Raw genomic sequence first — 19,594 nt, 5'->3', positions numbered from 1 at the left:
GCCAGTTGGAGGTTGAAATATCTCCGCTTTACCCTTCACGTCTGATGAGGCGTTTAAGGAACAATTACAAAAACGGAATTTTTAAAAGCGTAAGCGAAAGTTTTTTCTGTCGATGTATTAAATCTGCTTTAAAAAAAAAAAAAAACTGAAGACGTTTTGCCACCATTACTCTTTTTGTCCACATTTAAAGTTACTTTACAAAGCTTTTGAGGGCTAACTAAACCACTAAGGTGACTTGTGCACTCCATCTTGAAGGCAATCACATTTTTACTTTTCTCTCTACTTTTTCTAATTTTGGGTAACTTAATTTAACTTTACAAAATATCCACTTCTATCACTCCTTTAGACCCATTTTAACATAAAACACAAACGTCCACCATGAACTTACTCAGTTTTAACAAAACGCAGAACCTGTAAAACCTAGACTAAAAATTTAAGCAAGGATACCGGGAAAAAAAAAAAAAAAAAGGGCACAAAAATGACAACCTTTAGGAAATGGCAGTCTAGAAAGAAAGTTTTCCATACTTATTCAGACCTTAACTTTAGTTCCAGTGTGTAGGGGAACCCATGTTCTCAGTACCGACCCGTCAAACCCATACATCCCTGTGTGGTGGTGAATATACAGCCATCTGTTGCTCTGTGAATGTGCACATGTGGTTTTTACCGTGAATAAAAAAAAACTCATTCTCAGAAGTCCTCAACGTAATTTTATTGGTAGTTTCTAGAATTTCATTTCACATCTGCAGGACTGCAACGGGTCAAAACCAGACGGCTGGGAGTTAAGGATGCGCTCCTTCTCCTCTTTACAAACAGTCGCGTTGTTTTGAGGCGTTAACCGAGCACAGAACCGAGTCTCTGTAGGAGAACCAACGCCGCCTTTTCAGCTGCTACCAGAAGGGTCCAGAGAACCGTTTCAAAAAAACTTCCCCGTGAAGGCCAAGAAAAACTGCGTGAATGGACAGATCATTGGTATTTTGAGTTAGCCACGTAACATGCCATGTTAAAACACATCCCGACCAACGCTTGGAAAACACGGAACAAGAAGAAAAAAAAATAAAAATACAAAAAAGAAATTTCACAGGATATAGGCAGTGATTGCCCGATGTGCATTTTCCACTTCTTTTCAGCAGCTCAGTCCAGAATAATGTCCTGCCAGTCCCACGCTTCTTCAGTCCAATTAGACGGGGCGACTTGGAGCCCCTCTGGGCGGAGCAGCCAGACGGGTCGGGGAGCGGCTCCAAGAGGAGGCGGGGCGACAGCTTAGCTTCTACAATCATCTCCCCGGTGCAGGAGGAGAGTCTTTCAGGTTGGTGGCCGATGTCCTCCATGGAGATCTGACCTGCTGCCCCCCCCCCCACGGAGTTAGCTGAGCTTCATGTTAGTCGGGCGAAGGCGGCGATGAGGGGGGAATCTGGCGTCCATACACACTACGGAGCAGGAGGGAGAAACGGGTGGGGGAGGGGGGGAGTGTATGGAGGAGATCCAGGAGCTCTACGTTTCTTCTTGGGCGTCTTGGAGAACAGAAAAAAGGAGGTGACAGGGCGAGGGTCCGGGATCAGGCAGTGTTCAGAAGGTCCTGGATGGCTTTCTGCTGCGTCTCGTTCAGGGTGGAGACACACTGCGTCCACAGTCCTCCAGACACCTGGAGGAAGAGGAGGATGAAGAGACGACATGTTCACACCTCAGCCGGCAGCGCCTCAGAAACACGCAGGAACCACTGAGCTATATAATACACTGGAGTGCTGATTTTGCTGAAAAACTGAAGTCACTGGCCGCCATCTTGCTACTCCCTACTCTCACAGAATCTCATAGGATTTGGTTGCAACAACAAGCAGTTTTCTAGCTGAGTGAAAACGTTTCATAGGTAATTCTACAGTCAGTGGATGTACTAACACTATCAACTACTAGGAAATTAGGTGCTGAAATAAATAAATAAATATATATATATATATATATAAATAAAATGCAAAACATTTCAGCACATGACTTTCTCATTACTTGATAGTTTTAGTACATAACATAAAAGTATATGGCATTTGACATTTTAAAAGTTTTAAGCCCCCCTGAACATGAGAAAATCCTCGTTATTCGATGCTGTAGCGCACATATTCCCTAGTTACTGGGGGGAAATAGGGAGTACCAATATGGCGGCTGGTGGCTTCAAAGCGACTCGTTTAAACAGCGGGTGTTTAGCACTCCAGTGTATAATATAGCTCAGTGGTGGGAACGCGGTGCTGGCTCACCTGGACTTGACGGATGACGTTAGCGAGCCGTTTGCTGCAGGCGTCTTCGCTCTTAACCGATTCGTTGGCGACGCCGTCGGCGATGATGAGGAAGATTTTGGGCAGGTTGGAGTTTTCGGGCCCCAGGACGATGGGGTTGTTGCTGTGGAGAGGAGAAGCGAAACAGGTTGAGCCACGGACCTCCACCTTTAGGTCGTGGTAGCAGTAGGGCTGAACGATTTTGGAAAATAATCTAATTGCGATTTTTTTTCTTAATATTGCGATTTAATGCGATTTTCTTTTTCCAGTTTATTTATCATCTCTTTAAAACATATACAAACAACAAATCAATTTGTTTCCTCGCTGTGCAGATTAGTTGCTAAAAGACCCACAGCATCTAAACTCAGAGCAGTAATGATTGCGTTCTGCCTACAATATATTTCAACCAAAATTGCAATTTTGACTTTTCTCTGCATTAACCACAAGCAACAAAAATGGCGTCTAAATAAAGATGTTTGTAAACAGGGACTATTTAAAAACAAGAACTTTTAATGTTTCTATTAATCAGAATATTGTTCAAGAGAACAGCTTTTAGTAGATTTGGACATCAATCCTTGTTGAACATAAAGTCCAACCAACAAGCAACTCTATGTATTAAACTGATAGACCTGTACTTAATGCTATGTATGATTATATAAACTCTAAAACAAGTAATAAAATTAGATTATCTCACTGCTGCAACTGTCTTCCCTTCCATGTGGAGGCAAACCCACTTTAAACATTTTACCAACACCTAATGGACGTGTCTGACTCCCTAATTGTTACATAGCCAAAAATTGCAGACTCTGCGATTTGAAAATTGCCTTTTTTTAAAATCGCGATTATATTGAAAATGCGATTAATTGTTCAGCCCTAGTTAGCAGCAGCGGCGGCGGGTGCGGGGGGGGGGGGGGGGGGTTCCCACCTTTCAATCAGGTCACACAGGAAGTCAAAGGTGTGCACGGCCTCCTCCTTGTCCTCCTTGAGCGGCAGCCAGCCCAGCCAATGGGGGAGGACCTCGTTGGCGTTGACGCACTCCGGCCGGAACCTCATCAGCTTCCCCACCGCGGAGATGCAGTTCTCCGTGGCGTTGACGTTCTCCTTGGACCGCGAGTCGGCCGCCTGGATGACACCCACCAGCAGGGGGAGCGCCTCTGCCACAGCCGACCACACAGACGTCAAACTTTAGCCAGCGCAGACGCGGCGGTTGCTTAAAAATCGCCCCGCCGTCTTCCTACCTGTGCAGAAAGGCCGGTAGTGGTCGCCGCCGTACTGAGCCATGACGCCCACGCCGTAAGCCGCCGCCTGCCGCACCTCAGGGCTGGTGTCGCAGAGCGACTGGAGCATCGGCCGCAGGAAGTACTCGGCGTACTTGAAGGAGGTGGGGCTGCAGTGCTCGATCACGTCGTCGAAGATGCACAGACCCCACTGCCTGTCGGCCCACGGTCTGTTGGGACACTGGAGCGAGGAAAAGACGCGTCAGCCGCTGTAGGTACCAGATTGACTCGGGTCCTGCGTCTTCTGATGACGTCACTATACATTGTTGGTTTAACGTTTGCTCAATTGCGCAAAATATTGTAATTGGTCTGGACAACTTACTAAAGTAATTATAGCGGGGTGTAGGTTTTATTCGAGAGCGGGATTGCGGTTTGTAAACGGACAATTTTTACGAAGAAATTCTCCATGGTCCCTGCGCCTCCCGATGACGTCACCTTATGGCAACGCCACTCAAACAAACTACATAGAGCCCGCGGTCTGCATTTGTAACGAATCAATTTTATTAAGTTAATTTAGCGGTTTCTTTTTTCTCAAAAGCTTGAACAAATATTCAAGCCATTTTACAAATAAATAAATAAAAATATATATATATTTGACTATTGGCTCAATGTTTGGAAGAATATTGTTAACAAAAATGGAAGGGCTAGCCAGACTAATTTATCCAGCATATATCTTAAATGTACCAAATACCACAATAAAAAAAAAATAATCAAATTCATCACAATTTCATCTGGAATAATAAAAAAACATGTGATCAGAAAGAACATCAGTACAAAAAGGAGGAATGAACGTTATTGATTTTACAGTGATGAATGCCGTGATAAAATTAAATGTGGCTGCTGACTTTTATTAAAAATGAAATGAGTTTATGGTTTAGTTTCCCTTCACAACTTAATAAAAAAAATTGGAGGAATTAAATTTCTCTAAGGTTGTAACTTTGATCCTGCAAAATTACTGATTAAATTGTCAGACTACCACACAAGTATTCCAAAATGATGTTAAAAGTTTTCATGCCTCGACTAATTTACAGGAAAATAACCGTAAATTAACAAAATAAAATTGATTTGTAACAAACGGAGACCACGGGCGCATAATCTAGTTTGTTTGAGTTGAGTTGCCATACATAGACGTCATCGGGTAGCACCCGAGTCAATCTGGTACCTACACCGGCGCCCGCTCAGCCCGGGAGATTAAATCCTGCAAACTTACGATGAGCTGGACGATGAGCTGCAGCAGCTGCTCGAACCAGGGCAGCACCTTCTCCTTGTAGCTGCTGAACACAGAGTGCAGGATGTCCGACACTTTGGTCAGGATGTAAACGTCGTTCTCGTCCTGAAAAAGCCGCAGAGGGGGAAAAACGCTTTCAGCTCCAGAAGGTTTCCCTTCAGCACGTCTCCGTCTGGTTACTCACCTCATCCTGCAGCGTCTCCTCCACCTGCTCGTCGTAGTCTTCATCTTGTCTTTTGGCTGCGGAGCATAAAAACATTTTCTCACTGCAGGACCGGGAAAGCTCCACGTTTTCAGGACCAGCGCTTTACGCTGCGTGTAATTGATCGTGGATTAACCAAAAATCCAAGTTCTAAAATTAATTTAAATATCAGGAAGTTACAATTTATTCTGAAAACCAACATAATAAGATAAAATCCCAATCCAAGTTTTAAAATTAATTTAAATATCAGGAAGTTGCAATTTATTCTGAAAACCAACATAATAAAAATAAAATCCCAATCCAAGTTTTAAAATTAATTTAAATATCAGGAAGTTACAATTTATTCTGAAAACCAACATAATAAAAAATAAAACCCCAATCCAAGTTTTAAAATTAATTTAAATATCAGGAAGTTACAATTTATTCTGAAAACCAACATAATAAAATAAAATCCCAATCCAAGTTTTAAAATTAATTTAAATATCAGGAAGTTACAATTTATTCTGAAAACCAACATAATAAAATAAAATCCCAATCCAAGTTTTAAAATTAATTTAAATATCAGGAAGTTACAATTTATTCTGAAAACCAACATAATAAGATAAAATCCCAATCCAAGTTTTAAAATTAATTTAAATATCAGGAAGTTGCAATTTATTCTGAAAACCAACATAATAAAAATAAAATCCCAATCCAAGTTTTAAAATTAATTTAAATATCAGGAAGTTACAATTTATTCTGAAAACCAACATAATAAAAAATAAAATCCCAATCCAAGTTTTAAAATTAATTTAAATATCAGGAAGTTACAATTTATTCTGAAAACCAACATAATAAAATAAAATCCCAATCCAAGTTTTAAAATTAATTAAAATATCAGGAAGTTACAATTTATTCTGAAAACCAACATAATAAGATAAAATCCCAATCCAAGTTTTAAAATTAATTTAAATATCAGGAAGTTGCAATTTATTCTGAAAACCAACATAATAAAAATAAAATCCCAATCCAAGTTTTAAAATTAATTTAAATATCAGGAAGTTACAATTTATTCTGAAAACCAACATAATAAAAAATAAAATCCCAATCCAAGTTTTAAAATTAATTTAAATATCAGGAAGTTACAATTTATTCTGAAAACCAACATAAAATAAAATCCCAAATACAATCATAAAAAGTTCAAAAAAGAACCATAAAATATAATCTGTTCAGGGTAGTCTCATGCCTTGTGAGTTTCAAAATAAAAGCACATCTTAAGCAGGACTAAATATATCAATATTTAAATTTTGCATAAATTAGACCATTATTATTTTATCGATTGTTACACCTCATTATTTTTCACTAGGCCAGGCTTTAAATACAGAACATTATGTTAAGTAACAAAAGTTGAGTCTTTTTTGCAAGAAACTACAATTTTGTTCTAGATATCTCTCTCTCTAGAGATATCTCTCTCTCTAGAGATATCTCTCTCTCTAGAGATATCTCTCTCTAGATATCTCTCTCTCTAGATATCTCTCTCTAGATATCTCTCTCTAGATATCTCTCTCTAGATATCTCTCTCTAGATATCTCTCTCTAGATATCTCTCTCTAGATATCTCTCTCTAGATATCTCTCTCTAGATATCTCTCTCTAGATATCTCTCTCTAGATATCTCTCTCTAGATATCTCTCTCTAGATATCTCTCTCTAGATATCTCTCTCCATCTCTATATCTAGATTTATATCTTTATATCTAGATCTATATATATTAAAAATAAAAAAAAAGAAATTTATCAGGAAACAATCCTGATTTGCTGGGTTCTGCCTCACCTTGTCTGAGCTCCTGGTTTTTAAAGTGCTCCTCCAGTTTCCCTTTAAGGATGCCACCCAGTTCCTCAAAATGCTCCTTGTTCAAACAGTCGTCTCCCATCAGCTCAACACACTGAATAAAAAGAAATAAAATAAAAGACACAGCTCTCATCAGGACAAATAACACCTTAAATCTGACACCATTTCTCCAGGAAGTTAAATCCTCTGCTGTAAATGTCGCCGCCCTGGTGGACGTACCTTGGCGAACGAATGCATGATTTCAGAGAGGACGTCGGAGTCGGGCTCGGTGCCGATGGCCTTGATGAGCGCGTCGCACATGAAGTGCCACATCTGGGTGAGGTACTCCGGCCCGCGGACCCGAGCGCACTCCAGGAGGAGCGGCATGGATTCAGCCGCAGCCACTCTGACACGTGGGACCGTTAAGGAGAACCCAACATTTACCTGCCTAGTCCATTATTTCAGATTATTTCAGTCCAGATGTGACAGGAAGGCAACATGAAGGATATCATCATGAAAGTAGAACTTGAGCAGAGGCACCATGAGCTTCACCACCTGCTCCGTGTACTCCACAAAGCCCTCCTTCAGCTCTTTGGCATAACACACCTAGAAGAGAAACGAATGCAGAGGAAGACTTTCATGCCATTGTTCTTCACCACGCAGAACAAGGTTCCCACACCTTGGTGAACATCAAATTCAAGGACCTTTCAAGGACTTTCCAGGACCAATTTCCTCAAATTCAAGGACCACACGTGGCGGCATTTACCTACTGTGACCACTGAATAGGTTATCATATTTTAATACAATGCAAATTCAATAAAAGACTAAACGGCATAGAAGTTGTTGGGTCAGAAGCAATGCAAGAAAGTGGACTTAATTTATAGCCTACATTGATATTGATCATATTCATAGCCTACATTTATATCCACAGTACATGGCTATGCCATACTACATTACATATAAGATGTACATTAGCCTACCGCTTCATGGAATTTTATGGAAAAAAGTGCAGCATTGAGAAGTTCAGAATTATATCAATTTGTTTCACTTACTTTCATCTTTGATTAAGCTAGTTTTTGACTTTGACTCTGAAAAGTCGCTAAATATAGAGACAAAGTTGCTGAGTTGGCAACACTGCGTGAATGTAACCTATTGGACGGACGTAGGCCTAAACCGTAGCCTACCAACTAACGAAGAAGAGCCAACGTACTTTTGCAAATTAAAAGTCTGCGGAATCAACATAATTTTAAAAGATTGTGTGGTAGTAAAATAATGACACATGAGTCATCATCTGTGTGAACTTTTAACCCCACAAAAAAATTCAAGGACTTTCAAGGACAAGGTGTTTTTTTTTTGGCTGTTTTCAAGAACTTTCAAGGGCCTTGAATTAATTTTTTCCAGATTCACAAACTTTCAAGGATTTCAAGGACCCGTGGGAACCCTGGCAGAAATGATCTTTTGGCCAGCTGCTCACCAACATCTGGCAGGCGGTGGCCTTCTCCTCCAGGCCCGCCGTCTTGATTCCAAAACTCTGCTGATCTCCCAGGTTCACAAACTCCCAGCCCTCGTCCTCCGATATGTTCTCCATGTCCTGAGCTGCAGGGAAACACGTCTCAGGGCTAAAATCTTCAACCTGGAGTCAGAACCAGAACCAGAACCAGACACTTACTGTCGAGGAGCGCCACCTCCGGCTTTATGGAGGCGGTCTTCATTAAGGGCCCCATCACCACAGGGAGGTACTGCTGGAACTCCTTCCCCAGGATCTTGCACATGCGGGCCCAGGCCGATATCATGTAGGAGATCTGCAGCACAGAGCGGCCGTCAGCGGACCCAGATGTGGCGGACAGAACCGCTGGCCGGGCTTTTTTTTTTTTTTTTTTTCGGGGGGCGCTCCTACCTGAGGGTCGTCGTCTTCCAGGTCGTTGAAGTCCGTCTGGGTCTTGAGGAGCAGCTGCATCACTGCGGAGGCGTCCGGCATGAACTGGAACCCCACAGAGGGAGAAATTAGACTGAAGCGGTGAGGAACCAGCTCCCTCCTCCCTGACGGGCCGGACCCAGAACCCACCTTGTCCTTGCCGACGGCCAGGCCGATCAGGCTGATGCACTCGATGGTCTTCCCCCGCAGCAGCCGCAGCTCCTTCTGCACGGCGTTCTCCACGATGTGCTTCAGCGACGGCATGAACAGCTCGTAGTACGGCACAAACTTCTCCTCCGCCGTGTCGGCCACCGAGGCGATGGACGTCACCACCTGCTCCAGGACCAGCTTGGTGCCCTTCTGGATCAGCTGGGGGGGGAGACACCGGTGGGTTTAACGCTTCCATGGAGCCAGATTCTCACCTACAACCTCTCCTCGCTCAGCCTTACCTCCTGCAGCTTGGCCACCATGATGACGTGGAGGTGCTGCACCAGGCTGTCCAGGTAGGGGAGGAGCAGCGACTTGGGGCAGTCCTCTGTGAAGTTGATGAGGGCGGCGGCGGCGTGCGCTTGGACTCGTGGGTTGCTCTGGTCCTCCATCGTCTGGAGGAGCGCGGAGATGACCTGGAGGAGAGCGCAGCTTTTTAATGCCGCTCACTGAGAAGCAAACCACCCGTTTCCCCCCTCCTTTAACAAGTGCTAGCAGAAAGGAGGCGCGTGGTCGGCTACCTTATCGTGGAACTTCTTCTGAAAGGTCGGAGCGAAGTCGGTGGCCATCTGTCCGATGGCGTTACAGGCGGCGTAACGGACTCTCGGGTGCTGAAGACGAGTAAAAGAAGCAAACGATTAAACTGGGTCAGCAGCAGGGCTGTGCAGAAAAATCTACACAGATTCGATGGTTTTAAAAAACAATATCGATATACCTCCCAACCCCTAGGGGGCGTTATTACAGCGCACCATTACTGTTCACAGCGAGAAAGAGCAAGTGAGATGAATTTGTTCAGTGACCGACAGGATTTTAGAAACGCTTGTCACTACCTGATCCGTACCATCAGCTAATTTACGCACGAACAGAATAACTTCCGGTAGGCAATATTTAATGTTTCTTACTTTTTTATTCTTTTGTCTTTTTCGGAGCGGGGGTTTCTTTTTGTATTTGCGTAAATATTGCATATTCTACAAATAAATACAGAAATATGTAAATATATAGAGATAGAGATAGAGAGATATATATATAGATAGAGAGATATATATATAGATAGAGATATATATATATATATATATATATATATATATATATATATATATATATATATATATATATATATATATATATATATATATATATATATATATATATATATATATATATATATATAAAATGTCTCCCATTTGTGGTTAGGGGAATAAAATTATATACACCATTTCTTAAAGCACATAAAAACCCCCAGCTATGAACACGTTTTGGAGTATAGAAACGTATTTGATTTAGAATATTATTCAGTTTTTTTTTTATCATTTATTTGCAGATGTATTTGTGTATTTTGTACTTAATAAATGCATTTTAAAAAAGTATGCCTTGGCTTTGTTATGCGTTCTTTGTTCTATTCCCTGTTCGGCTTTTGTAAAAAATAAACAATGCGGCTGCTATAATGACGAGGTCTTCTCTAGTTTATGATGTGTACACCAGAAGGGCGCTAAAATCTCAATCGATAGTTTTAACTTTCTAATAAAACTTTTTAGTACAACATTATTTGTATCACAAAATTCCCCTTATAATTAAGGATGAAGATATTTTTCCCAGTCCTGTTTGAACAAATAATAAATTGCATTCAGACAAAACGTTATGCAATGATATATTACCGGACTTCTGAGCATATCCAATGATGACGTCAAGCAATACAATGGAGAACGCATCAATTTCTTCCAGAAATATCTTAAATATTTTCTATACAAAACAGTTTTGCATTCTTTAATGGTATAAGTATTTTCAGTACCGTAATTACATTATTTATTGGCGACTCGGAAGTTATTCTGTTCGCGCACGCGCAAATTAGCTGCTGGAACGGATCGTGCAACGGGTACGGATCGGGTAGTGACAACTGGTAGTACATTTTTGGTTTAAAATAGACTTTATTGATCTCACAGTGGAGAAATTCCTGCATCACATGTTTCTGTGATACGTTAAATGCTTTGAACCAAATGCACTTTAATTTCCTGTTAATATATCAGTGTTCAATAAATTGGACATAAATAGAATAGTTGGCTGGTTTTGATGATTGAATGACTTTGAACATTCATTTGAAAGTAATAAATATTGATATGGGAGTCAAATTAAATCAAGCTGAGCTAGATTAGAATCGCATCGGCTCATCCTAGATATCCAGCCCTAATCAGCGTGAACTATAAAACTCACTGAAGGTGAAATAAAACAGGTCAACTATTGAATTTCTGCTTTCTGCTGTGCTGATATGCAGAACTGGTGGAGTTCATTGAATCCGTTTTGCTGTCACAGACGAGGCTTCTGGTCTTTATTCTAACTAAAATAAACATGGAGGCTCTTCCAGAAGCGGTCTTGATGGTTGATCAGGAATCGAAGCATCTGCTCCAACCCGAATCAGTCTGAATATGAAGGTCAGACAGTTTTTCATAATTTACAGCAGAACATCACCATTTAAGCTGCTGCTTGTCGCCTGAAACCCTAAAACAAAAGCAGCACAGGTGGAACTGTGTGAACGTGAACGTTGAATCCATGCGGAGCGGCTTCTTACGGGATCAGAGCAGAAGAGGAGGACAAAGCTGACGATCTCCTGAAGAATGGCCTCCATCTGCTGGTGGCAGCCTTCGCCGATGGCAGACAGCGCCATCAGTCCAGCGTGACGGTATTTCCAGTCGGCTGTGAGCAAAAAGAAATAAAAACACGATGAGAGGGAGAGAGCAGACACTATAAAACACTAAGTGGGTTTAATCTAGAAGGAGCGGCTTCACTCACGGTTCTGCAGCATCTGCATTATGTGCTGCTTGATCATGGGCAAAATGATCTTTCCTCCCAGACCACAGGCGATTCTGTCCAGAGCGCTCTCCCCGGCCACGGCGTTACTAAGCGTTAAAAGACACGGATCACTCAGACACGAGCACTTTAAGGATTAAACGACCTGCTCTCATTTCAGGCGTCCGCTGCAGCTACCTGTCGAAGTCGTCGTCCTCCAGCTCGTCGGCCATGGCCCACTCGTCGTCGTCTTCCAGGTCCACCATCATAGCCAGCATCTGGGGAACTGAGAAGAGATTTCAGCGTCGGCACAACCAGCAGAGCGGCGCCGTGTGCCTCCGGAGCGACGGAGCGCGTCCTCACCGCTCTGAGCCACGATGGCCGTGTGCTTCCTCAGCATGGCCGCCGCCGTCTCCGACAGCGTGACGATGACTTCCAGAGCCAGCTGCCTCTGCATGTTGGTCAGGTTTGTGTCGGCACACAGCTGAGGGGGGCAGAGGTCAACGGGTTAACGGCGGGTCCCGTTCGCGCCGAATGGGACCAGAACGGCAGAACGCACCTTCAGACAGAGCTGCAGCGTCGCCTCCAGGTTGGGCCTCAGGTACTTGGGCGCCGTGTCGGCGATTTCCACCAAGGACTTCAGCACCGAGTCGTCTGCTTGATAGCACGACTCGTTCACCGCCTGAACACAGGAGCAGTTAATCATTTGTTAGCTTTAGGACCTCAGATCCAAGCACTGAACTAGGGCTGGGGGATAAATCGATTTAATCGATTAATTCGAATTTACAATTCCTTAAGATTTCATTTTTGGAAAATCTGGATTTTATTTTGCCAATACACTCATTGGGTTTCCATGAAGAGAACAGCATGTGATGCTGAATATATGTTTAGGCAAATATATTGTCAAAATATTGTTTAATGGAAACTTTTTACCATAATACGAGGTACTTCATTTACTTATTAATTTTTTTTTTAACTTAGTTTGAAGTTCAGGGTTCCTACAGCATAAGGCAAGTTAAATTCAAGACTTTTTAATGCCACTTGAAATAAAAAGTTAAGACCAACTTCACGATAAACATGATAAACCTGGTTGCGACAACTTTACCCAAATGTTTATTTTAACATAAACTATTACTTTCTGGCACTGTAAACATGTTAAAGATTTTGAAAAACATTCCATATAGGAAGAAAGCTAAAAAAAAAAAAAAACACACAAATTACAGATATATTTTTAACAACTACTGAACTGAATTCAAAAACTTTGTTTTGTTCCCTGCTAAAATAAACTATAAATCAGTGCCAACTCTTTTTCACAGCTATGGTTCGGCCGCAACAGTTTTTATTGGTTCCGCTATCGCACAGGTGTCAAACTCAAGGCCTGCGGGCCAAATCCGGCCCATCAAGGTAAATTATTCGGCCCTTGAGAGCCAAAAAAAAAGGCGTATATCCCTTTTAAAGTGTATAAAGTGGCTAAAACTGTGCCTCTTGTAAGTGTAACTCACCCCAATATCAACTTTTTTTGCAGATAAACTGTATAAACTGGGCCTAAGGTTGCTACTTTTATGTTACTGTGCATTTTTTATACTACTCTGTGAACTGGAATGAAATTATAAAATGAAAAGTCTCTACACATGCAAGCGGCCCTTTTAATGACTTCATGATGCCAAAGTGGCCCCATATAGAAATGAGTTCGACACCCTTGCTCTATCGGGACGGAACCAATAATGGTTACATTGAGCCGTTCGGTAAATTTAAAAAATATATAATTGTGTCAATTATTTTACTGTTTGGTAAGGATTACGAAAATAAAATCCTATTTATGACCTGGTAACAATTTTAAGACCTAAGAAAGACTGATTTAAGACATTTTAATGCCAATTAAGGCCTTAGTTTTATATTACAGAATTCAATGCCTTTTAAGACTTTTTAAGGATCCGCAGGAACCCTGGCAGTGAAGCCTGTTCTTAGCTCTAAGTGTAATACCACTAGCAGCAAATGTTTTGTTATATTTTCATTGTTTATAATGGCACGGCTGCCATCTTGTTTTACAAGCATGTTTCACAGCTTGTTTTTAGTTGCACTTTGAATTCAGGTCAACTCCCTGACGAAATGCTTGACATAAAAAGCAAGGTTTTAAAATAATTTCTTTAATTTCTTTTTATGAAACAAAAAGGAGGGGAAAAAAAAAATCGATTAATTGGATATGGTATGATAAAATCGGAGATTTTTTTTTTTTAAATCCATATCGCCCAGCCCTACACTGAAGGCAGTGGAAGCTCATTCAGCAGCACTTTGCCATGGCTCTGATTTAAAACATTGTGTTGCTGCTAAACATGAACCAGAGAGGGAAGAAGGACCAATGAGGGTGCAGCAGCGTCCTACCTGCAGGATTCCAGGCAGCAGGTCAGCGAAATGCTTCAGCAGAGCCGTGTTGCCTTCATTGGACAGAACAAAAGAGGCGGCGGCCCGAGCTGCCAGGGTGCGGATCTGGAGGCACAGAGACGTTACAATCGGGCGAAAAAGAGCGGCAGAAACCAGGCGTGGTGTCAGGTGGCGGCTTACATGTGGGTTGGCTTGGTCCTGCATGCACTGAACCAGCATGCGCTTGATAACGTCCAGGTAGTGCTGCTGCTGGTTGCCGAAGATGCCCGGGAAGTTCCTAAAGCACGGAGGGAGAGAGACAGTCAGGCGTCGCTACGGCCGTCTGAGCGCTCTGAGCCGCGCGGCTAACCGGAGCTCACCAGAAAATGTGAAGGGCAGCTTCTCTCAGACCCACGTTGTCCGAGTTCACAGAGTCGAACAGGAACTTCAGCACCTCTGGCCACTGGTTGTTGCCGTCATCGTCTAGGTTAGAGGAGGGGAGCGGTGCGGTCAATCGTTAGCACGCCCAGAATAAAGGCTACAGCGATGCATGCGAAGGCCAAGAGAGCCGGACTTTACCGATGAGGTTGCGGCAGAGCTCGGCTGCGATGTCGCAGACCTTCTTGCGGATGTTCTGCGACGTCTCGTGCTGGATGCTGGTCAGCAGCTCCGTCTTGATGGCCGTCTGCATCTCCAGCGTCAAGCCCGGGTAGATTTCCTCGAAGGAGGACGACAGCAGCCGCCGCAGCAACACGGCCGCCATCTGCCTGACCTGAGGAGACGAGATTCAGCTCAACCAATAAAAAACAGACACGCAGCGGCTAAACGGGACATTTGAAATGAAGTTGACAAAAAAGGTGCGGCGTCTTAAAAAGCAGAGTCACTCTCCCAGCACCTCGCCGCCTGCTCCCATTTCTGCCGTCTAAAAATATCAACCTTGAGGTAAAGGAAAAGGGCCGGAGCAGCTGGTGGAGTCAGAGTAAACTTAACCAAATGGCAACGCTGTGAGTCATGAGGAGACGCCGGGCCGCGGCGAGCTCCCACATGTGACAGCTGGATTCCTAAAATGCCTTTGGTGTCGCAGCGTTTTTAAAGACAGAGCGATCAGAGAACCGCTTCCGTTTCTTTCACCAACCTCCTCTGCAGCTGATGCATCTCTGACGGCCTGCAGCAGGAATGTGATTTTGTTCTGGCCCGGGATGTTGTCGTAGGTTTCCTGCAGAGAAAAAGAGCGCATAAGTCGGACACACTCCCTTTTAACTCTTCGGGGTAACACGATGTCTACAGAGAGTGCGCCTTTATGCAGACGAGACTGAGATTTATATTGCTAGCTGGCTCTCCTTTATAGTAAAAACCCCCCAGGCTAAGCACCGTATGTCTATTTTAAAAATCACTCAATGTTTGAGAGCAACACGACACGATCACTAAGCTAACGCTAGCTGCTATTAGCTCCATTAATGCGCCACTCCTTCGAGCTGCCACCCCCCCATGACCCCATTTTCTGGGGGAACCCTGCATTGTTGTAACAAGTTAGTGCTACCCTATTATCTGGTTCGTTGGCCCTCGTTAAACCAAAGGAGAAAAGCGACAGCACTGATTTATTTTATTATGTAAAAAAAGCAAATTAGATTAACTATATTTAAGCATCTATAAGCCAGATATGGTACCTTAACCATGTTGGCTGATTTAATTATTACATTGTGAGTTTAAATCATGGTAAACTTTGGCCTAGTCCACATGTAGCAGGGTTTAAAAACAAATAAAATAAAAATCTCCCCTACACCGTTTTAAAAAAATACCACAGAGGAAGTTTTTTTTTTTTAAGAAAAGTTTTTCAACCTGCAGAAATACCTCACTGGCCATTTTTTATTTTTTTTTAAATTAAATACGGCAGATGCACAAAGGTCAGTGTAACGCAAAACTAAAAACCTACGTCAGCCAATCAGAATCCTTCAACGCAACCAGGACTTCCTGTTAGGTATCAATCACGGCGCCGGGAGGTTGCATCTTGTTTAAAAATGCAAACAATAAGTGAAGCAGTGCAAACAGCAGCACCTCTGATGAAATTCATTTTTAACTCCACCGTACGGCCCAGTGCAACATTCATCGCAGACCGTGATGCAGCAGACATTAATGGCCGTCTTTTCATGCAGGCTCAAAACCAGGGCGTTTATAAATCTCCACTTTGGCCAGAGTTTTTAGGATCACTCGTTTTAAGGGATGTAGCTGCATAAAAACCTCTCGTTTTCCCCCAGATATCCTGCTACATGTGGACTAGGCCTAAAGCTTGGACCAGTTTGCCTTCTTGTCTTGGTCTCCCTTTAAAAAAAACAAAAAACAAAACAAGATGTTAATCTCAACAGAGATCCTGGCTAAATAAACAAGTGGGAATTGCAGCCACACCAAGAGGCTCTATGGGGGATGCAGCAGCACCTTGGTTGTGTGCTGTGAAGATGATGTAGTTATACACGAGTGGATGTTAAGGTTAATGCAATCACCTTTATCTGATTAAAAAGAAAGAAACATCCTGCTCAAAGAGAAATTTACATGAAGCCACTCCTGATGAACGTCTGAGTGTCCCTCACTGTTTATATATTTGCATTACATTTAAAAAGAAAACAGGGAGAGGCACCAGTTGGGCAACGCTTGTGTTGAAATTATAATCCGTACCAAGCAAATAGAAGTGAGCCGGCAACGTCGTTGCAGCGAGTCTTAGTTGCAGTGCGCATAAACAACCGGCAACCCTAGCAAGAAACCTGATTTGTTGTTGTTGCCCAACAGGTTTCCCTCCCTTCAGTACAGGCGGCGTTAGGAGGCATCAAAGCACTCACATGCCTGACATTTTTATCTCTGCATTCTTTTAAAATGTAGCATAGCAGTCCTGAAGAGATGCTGCACGCTGCCAGTCAGCTGGCTTAAAGGGCAGCCCCATGTACGAGAAAGACAAATTTACCCTATAAATAACCTTTTCCATTCATGGTTAATTGATTAATTACAATATGACATTTATGGACCGTCAACCATTTTTTTACTCCAATCTTTTTTTTTTTTATGCAATAGGAGAACATGTTGCAAATCAGCTTTTTATTAAAAGTAATCGAGATTTGCATTGAGTTCCTTTAAAACTTGGTTACCTACGAGAAGAAACCCAAAGGCTAATGTCCAGGAAGTAGTTTACCGCGACAAATATTTGTTTCAGTATCTAAGCATATGGATCAAGCCCCCCATTATGCTGCGCAAGACAGAGAGGGGAAGTTTGCATCCAGGGTGAATCCCAATGAGCTTAGCGTCGCGGCGGGCAGGCTGTGCCTCATAAAGGAAAACGCTGACTCCCGGTGACGGGGGAGGGTGTGCGTGATAAGATTCAACTAGCTCATCCAAAAAGTCGGCTACCATGGAGGGAAAAACACAACAATGCTGTGCCGCGGCGCGGAGGCCACCTTAGTCACAGACACTGCCTCCATGAGCAGCATTACAATCACAAATGAGTAGCTGCGTTTCCAAACTTGTTTGTTTTGGGTTTAAAAGCTAAAAAAAACGCCTGAGGCCGTGGCCAGCTTTCTGCTACCGGCAAAACGCCGCTGCGCTCCTCCGTGGCGCATCGTAGCTGCGCCGTTTTCACTCAAACGCCGCACACTAAGCCCATGCTCCACGTCTGGCTTGTGAGCAACGCGCCCGGGGCTAACGCGGAGCTAGCAGGTAGCCGCTTAGCTCCACGCTACTTCCTGTCAGCTGGAGATTTTTTTTTTTTTTTTTTAAGATTGGGGACCCGACAAACGGGATTCGTTCACTTAACATCAACGCGCCTCGGCGCCGCTTAATAGACAAAAGCCTAGCGCGTCACTAAACACCCGGCGTCTCCCAGATCCGCTTATGTCCACGCTAACTACGCAACACGGGAGTAGTTAGCCGTTAGCCGGCCGTTACTCGGGTTCGCGGCGCACGTGGGGGCTACGGAGTCTGACGCGAGAGCTCTCAGCGCGCGGCCAGCCTCGTCGGCTATCGGCGGCTAGCTTCTGTTCTCTTCGCTCTACCCGGCACGCGAACGGCATCCTTTTTCCTCACCTCTGCCTGCTTCCTGACATTGTTGTCAGCGTTCATAAGGTCCCCCAGCAGGAGATAGAACTGCTGCTGCTGTTCCGCCATTGCGGTAAGATCCCTACAAAAAAAAGACCAGCCGGGTGGGAGAAGCGGCGAAATGAACCCGGCAGACCTTGCTTTGGCCGCACAATTTTAGGGACCGCACCATTGGCTGCCTTATCAACCTTACCCCCCGCCTATTGGACCACGGAATAGCAGAGGGCGCACGCGATTGGTCAACAGTAATTCTTTCTGCTTATTGGCTTGTACGGCACAGAAACGCGAATACGCTGTTTCTATTGGCTGCCGGTGGATTGTCAAAACGCGGGAGTTTGTTTCGTCAATATGAGGAGAAAAATATTTCCTCCTGGAGCCGAATAAACTGTATAAATCCTAAGAAATCACAACAAAAATAGAAGAATGTGTGAAACAAAAACAAATGAATAAATAAAAACGAGGAAATATGTTTAATAATCTACAGAAAACATTTAAACCCCTAAAATAAAAGTATAACTTTGAAATAGCTGTTTTCTACCATCAAAGCACACAAACCTCTGCATTTAGAAGACTATTTCAGCCCAGACTTTAACTTCCTGGCTGGTTCTTGATGCTGCTTTGATATTTCCACATTAATGTTCTTTCCTCATCTATTCATAAATTTGATGAGAGCAGTAGTGGGGAAAGACTGGGAAGCAAATAAATGAATGAATGAATGAATGAATAATTGAATTTATTTCAGACAATTAACAAATTTAACACACATTTAACAAATATTAAATAAATCAATTTCAGAAATTACCACATAATAATAAAAAATAATCAATTTAAGAAATTCTTCAACCAAGGACTACATAAAAAAGTAATTGATAAACATTAAATTACATTTTCTGTTCCAGTTCAATTAAATCATTTCAACATAAATAGAGATGAGATAAACAAAATTTTCCTCTAAACAAAATATATCAGGTATATTTACCCTGATTTCTGACATTGATTAGTGATTAATAAAAAGTTGTCTGAAAAGGGGTATGAAGAAGTAATAAACATTCACTGATGTACATTTATAGGGTTCCAACGACATCGAAAATAGATTACAAATGCTATGTCTATAGAGCAGCAGCTAAAACGCATTTAATGACAGTGAAAAGAGTTAAAAAAGCATTGAGGATTTAAGCTGATGGAAAAAGATTAATACCTACTAAAGCACTCTAGTTGGGAAAAGTGCCTTCAGACCTGGGTAAACTTAAACGTGCAAACTGGTGCTGTTTATGTAGCTGTAGGAATGAAAATCCTGCAAAGAGTATTATTCAGGAGTGCCAGAAGTATAATTGTTTTGAAGGTAATGGTTTTGGATGGGTACCAAAGGATAGATCAGAGGAATATATAATAAAGAATAAATGGTTTAACTCCCCTACACCTATTAGTAATATCCCGATCTGGCTGTTTATATGATGGAACTAAAGAAAGAGTTGGAAG

At 42.6% G+C, this 19,594-nt stretch overlaps 1 protein-coding gene across 2 annotated transcripts; it reads right to left on the bottom strand.

Moving 5' to 3' along the window:
* Positions 1–687: 687 nt before the first annotated feature.
* kpnb3 (karyopherin (importin) beta 3) lies at positions 688–18,273 on the bottom strand. Of its 2 annotated transcripts, XM_012857193.3 has the most exons (26): positions 18,104–18,272; positions 15,174–15,254; positions 14,618–14,810; positions 14,419–14,521; positions 14,240–14,336; positions 14,060–14,164; positions 12,237–12,359; positions 12,041–12,161; positions 11,876–11,963; positions 11,681–11,787; positions 11,460–11,584; positions 9,418–9,507; positions 9,139–9,312; positions 8,840–9,058; positions 8,672–8,755; positions 8,444–8,576; positions 8,249–8,370; positions 7,284–7,380; positions 7,015–7,187; positions 6,778–6,889; positions 4,951–5,006; positions 4,749–4,871; positions 3,500–3,719; positions 3,187–3,415; positions 2,244–2,385; positions 688–1,642 (listed from the first exon to the last, which is right to left on the bottom strand). In XM_012857193.3, exons 1-26 carry the CDS (start codon positions 18,182–18,184, stop codon positions 1,556–1,558), a joined length of 3,285 nt encoding a protein of 1,094 aa, XP_012712647.2. In that variant the 5' UTR covers positions 18,185–18,272; the 3' UTR covers positions 688–1,555. The 2 variants fall into 2 exon arrangements, with proteins under 2 accessions (XP_012712647.2, XP_035983769.1); XM_036127876.1 differs by lacking the exons at positions 688–1,642; positions 2,244–2,385; positions 3,187–3,415 and having other exon boundaries at positions 3,543–3,748; positions 4,710–4,871; positions 18,104–18,273.
* Between the last annotated feature and the right edge of the window lie 1,321 nt (positions 18,274–19,594).

The sequence above is a fragment of the Fundulus heteroclitus genome, chromosome 24 (genome assembly GCF_011125445.2).
Source record: "Fundulus heteroclitus isolate FHET01 chromosome 24, MU-UCD_Fhet_4.1, whole genome shotgun sequence".
Taxonomy (NCBI): domain Eukaryota; kingdom Metazoa; phylum Chordata; class Actinopteri; order Cyprinodontiformes; family Fundulidae; genus Fundulus; species Fundulus heteroclitus.
This window is presented reverse-complemented; position numbering and strand designations above follow the sequence as displayed.

Excerpts from the sequence above, each read along its gene's own strand:
- kpnb3 (XM_012857193.3), bottom strand. The coding sequence starts at position 18,184 with ATGGCGGAACAGCAGCAGCAGTTCTATCTCCTGCTGGGGGACCTTATG. Across the intron at positions 14,165-14,239 it reads AGGACCAAGCCAACCCACAT|ATCCGCACCCTGGCAGCTCG; the intron begins GTAAGCCGCCAC and ends CTGTGCCTCCAG. Across the intron at positions 11,964-12,040 it reads GGCCATCGTGGCTCAGAGCG|TTCCCCAGATGCTGGCTATG; the intron begins GTGAGGACGCGC and ends ATCTCTTCTCAG.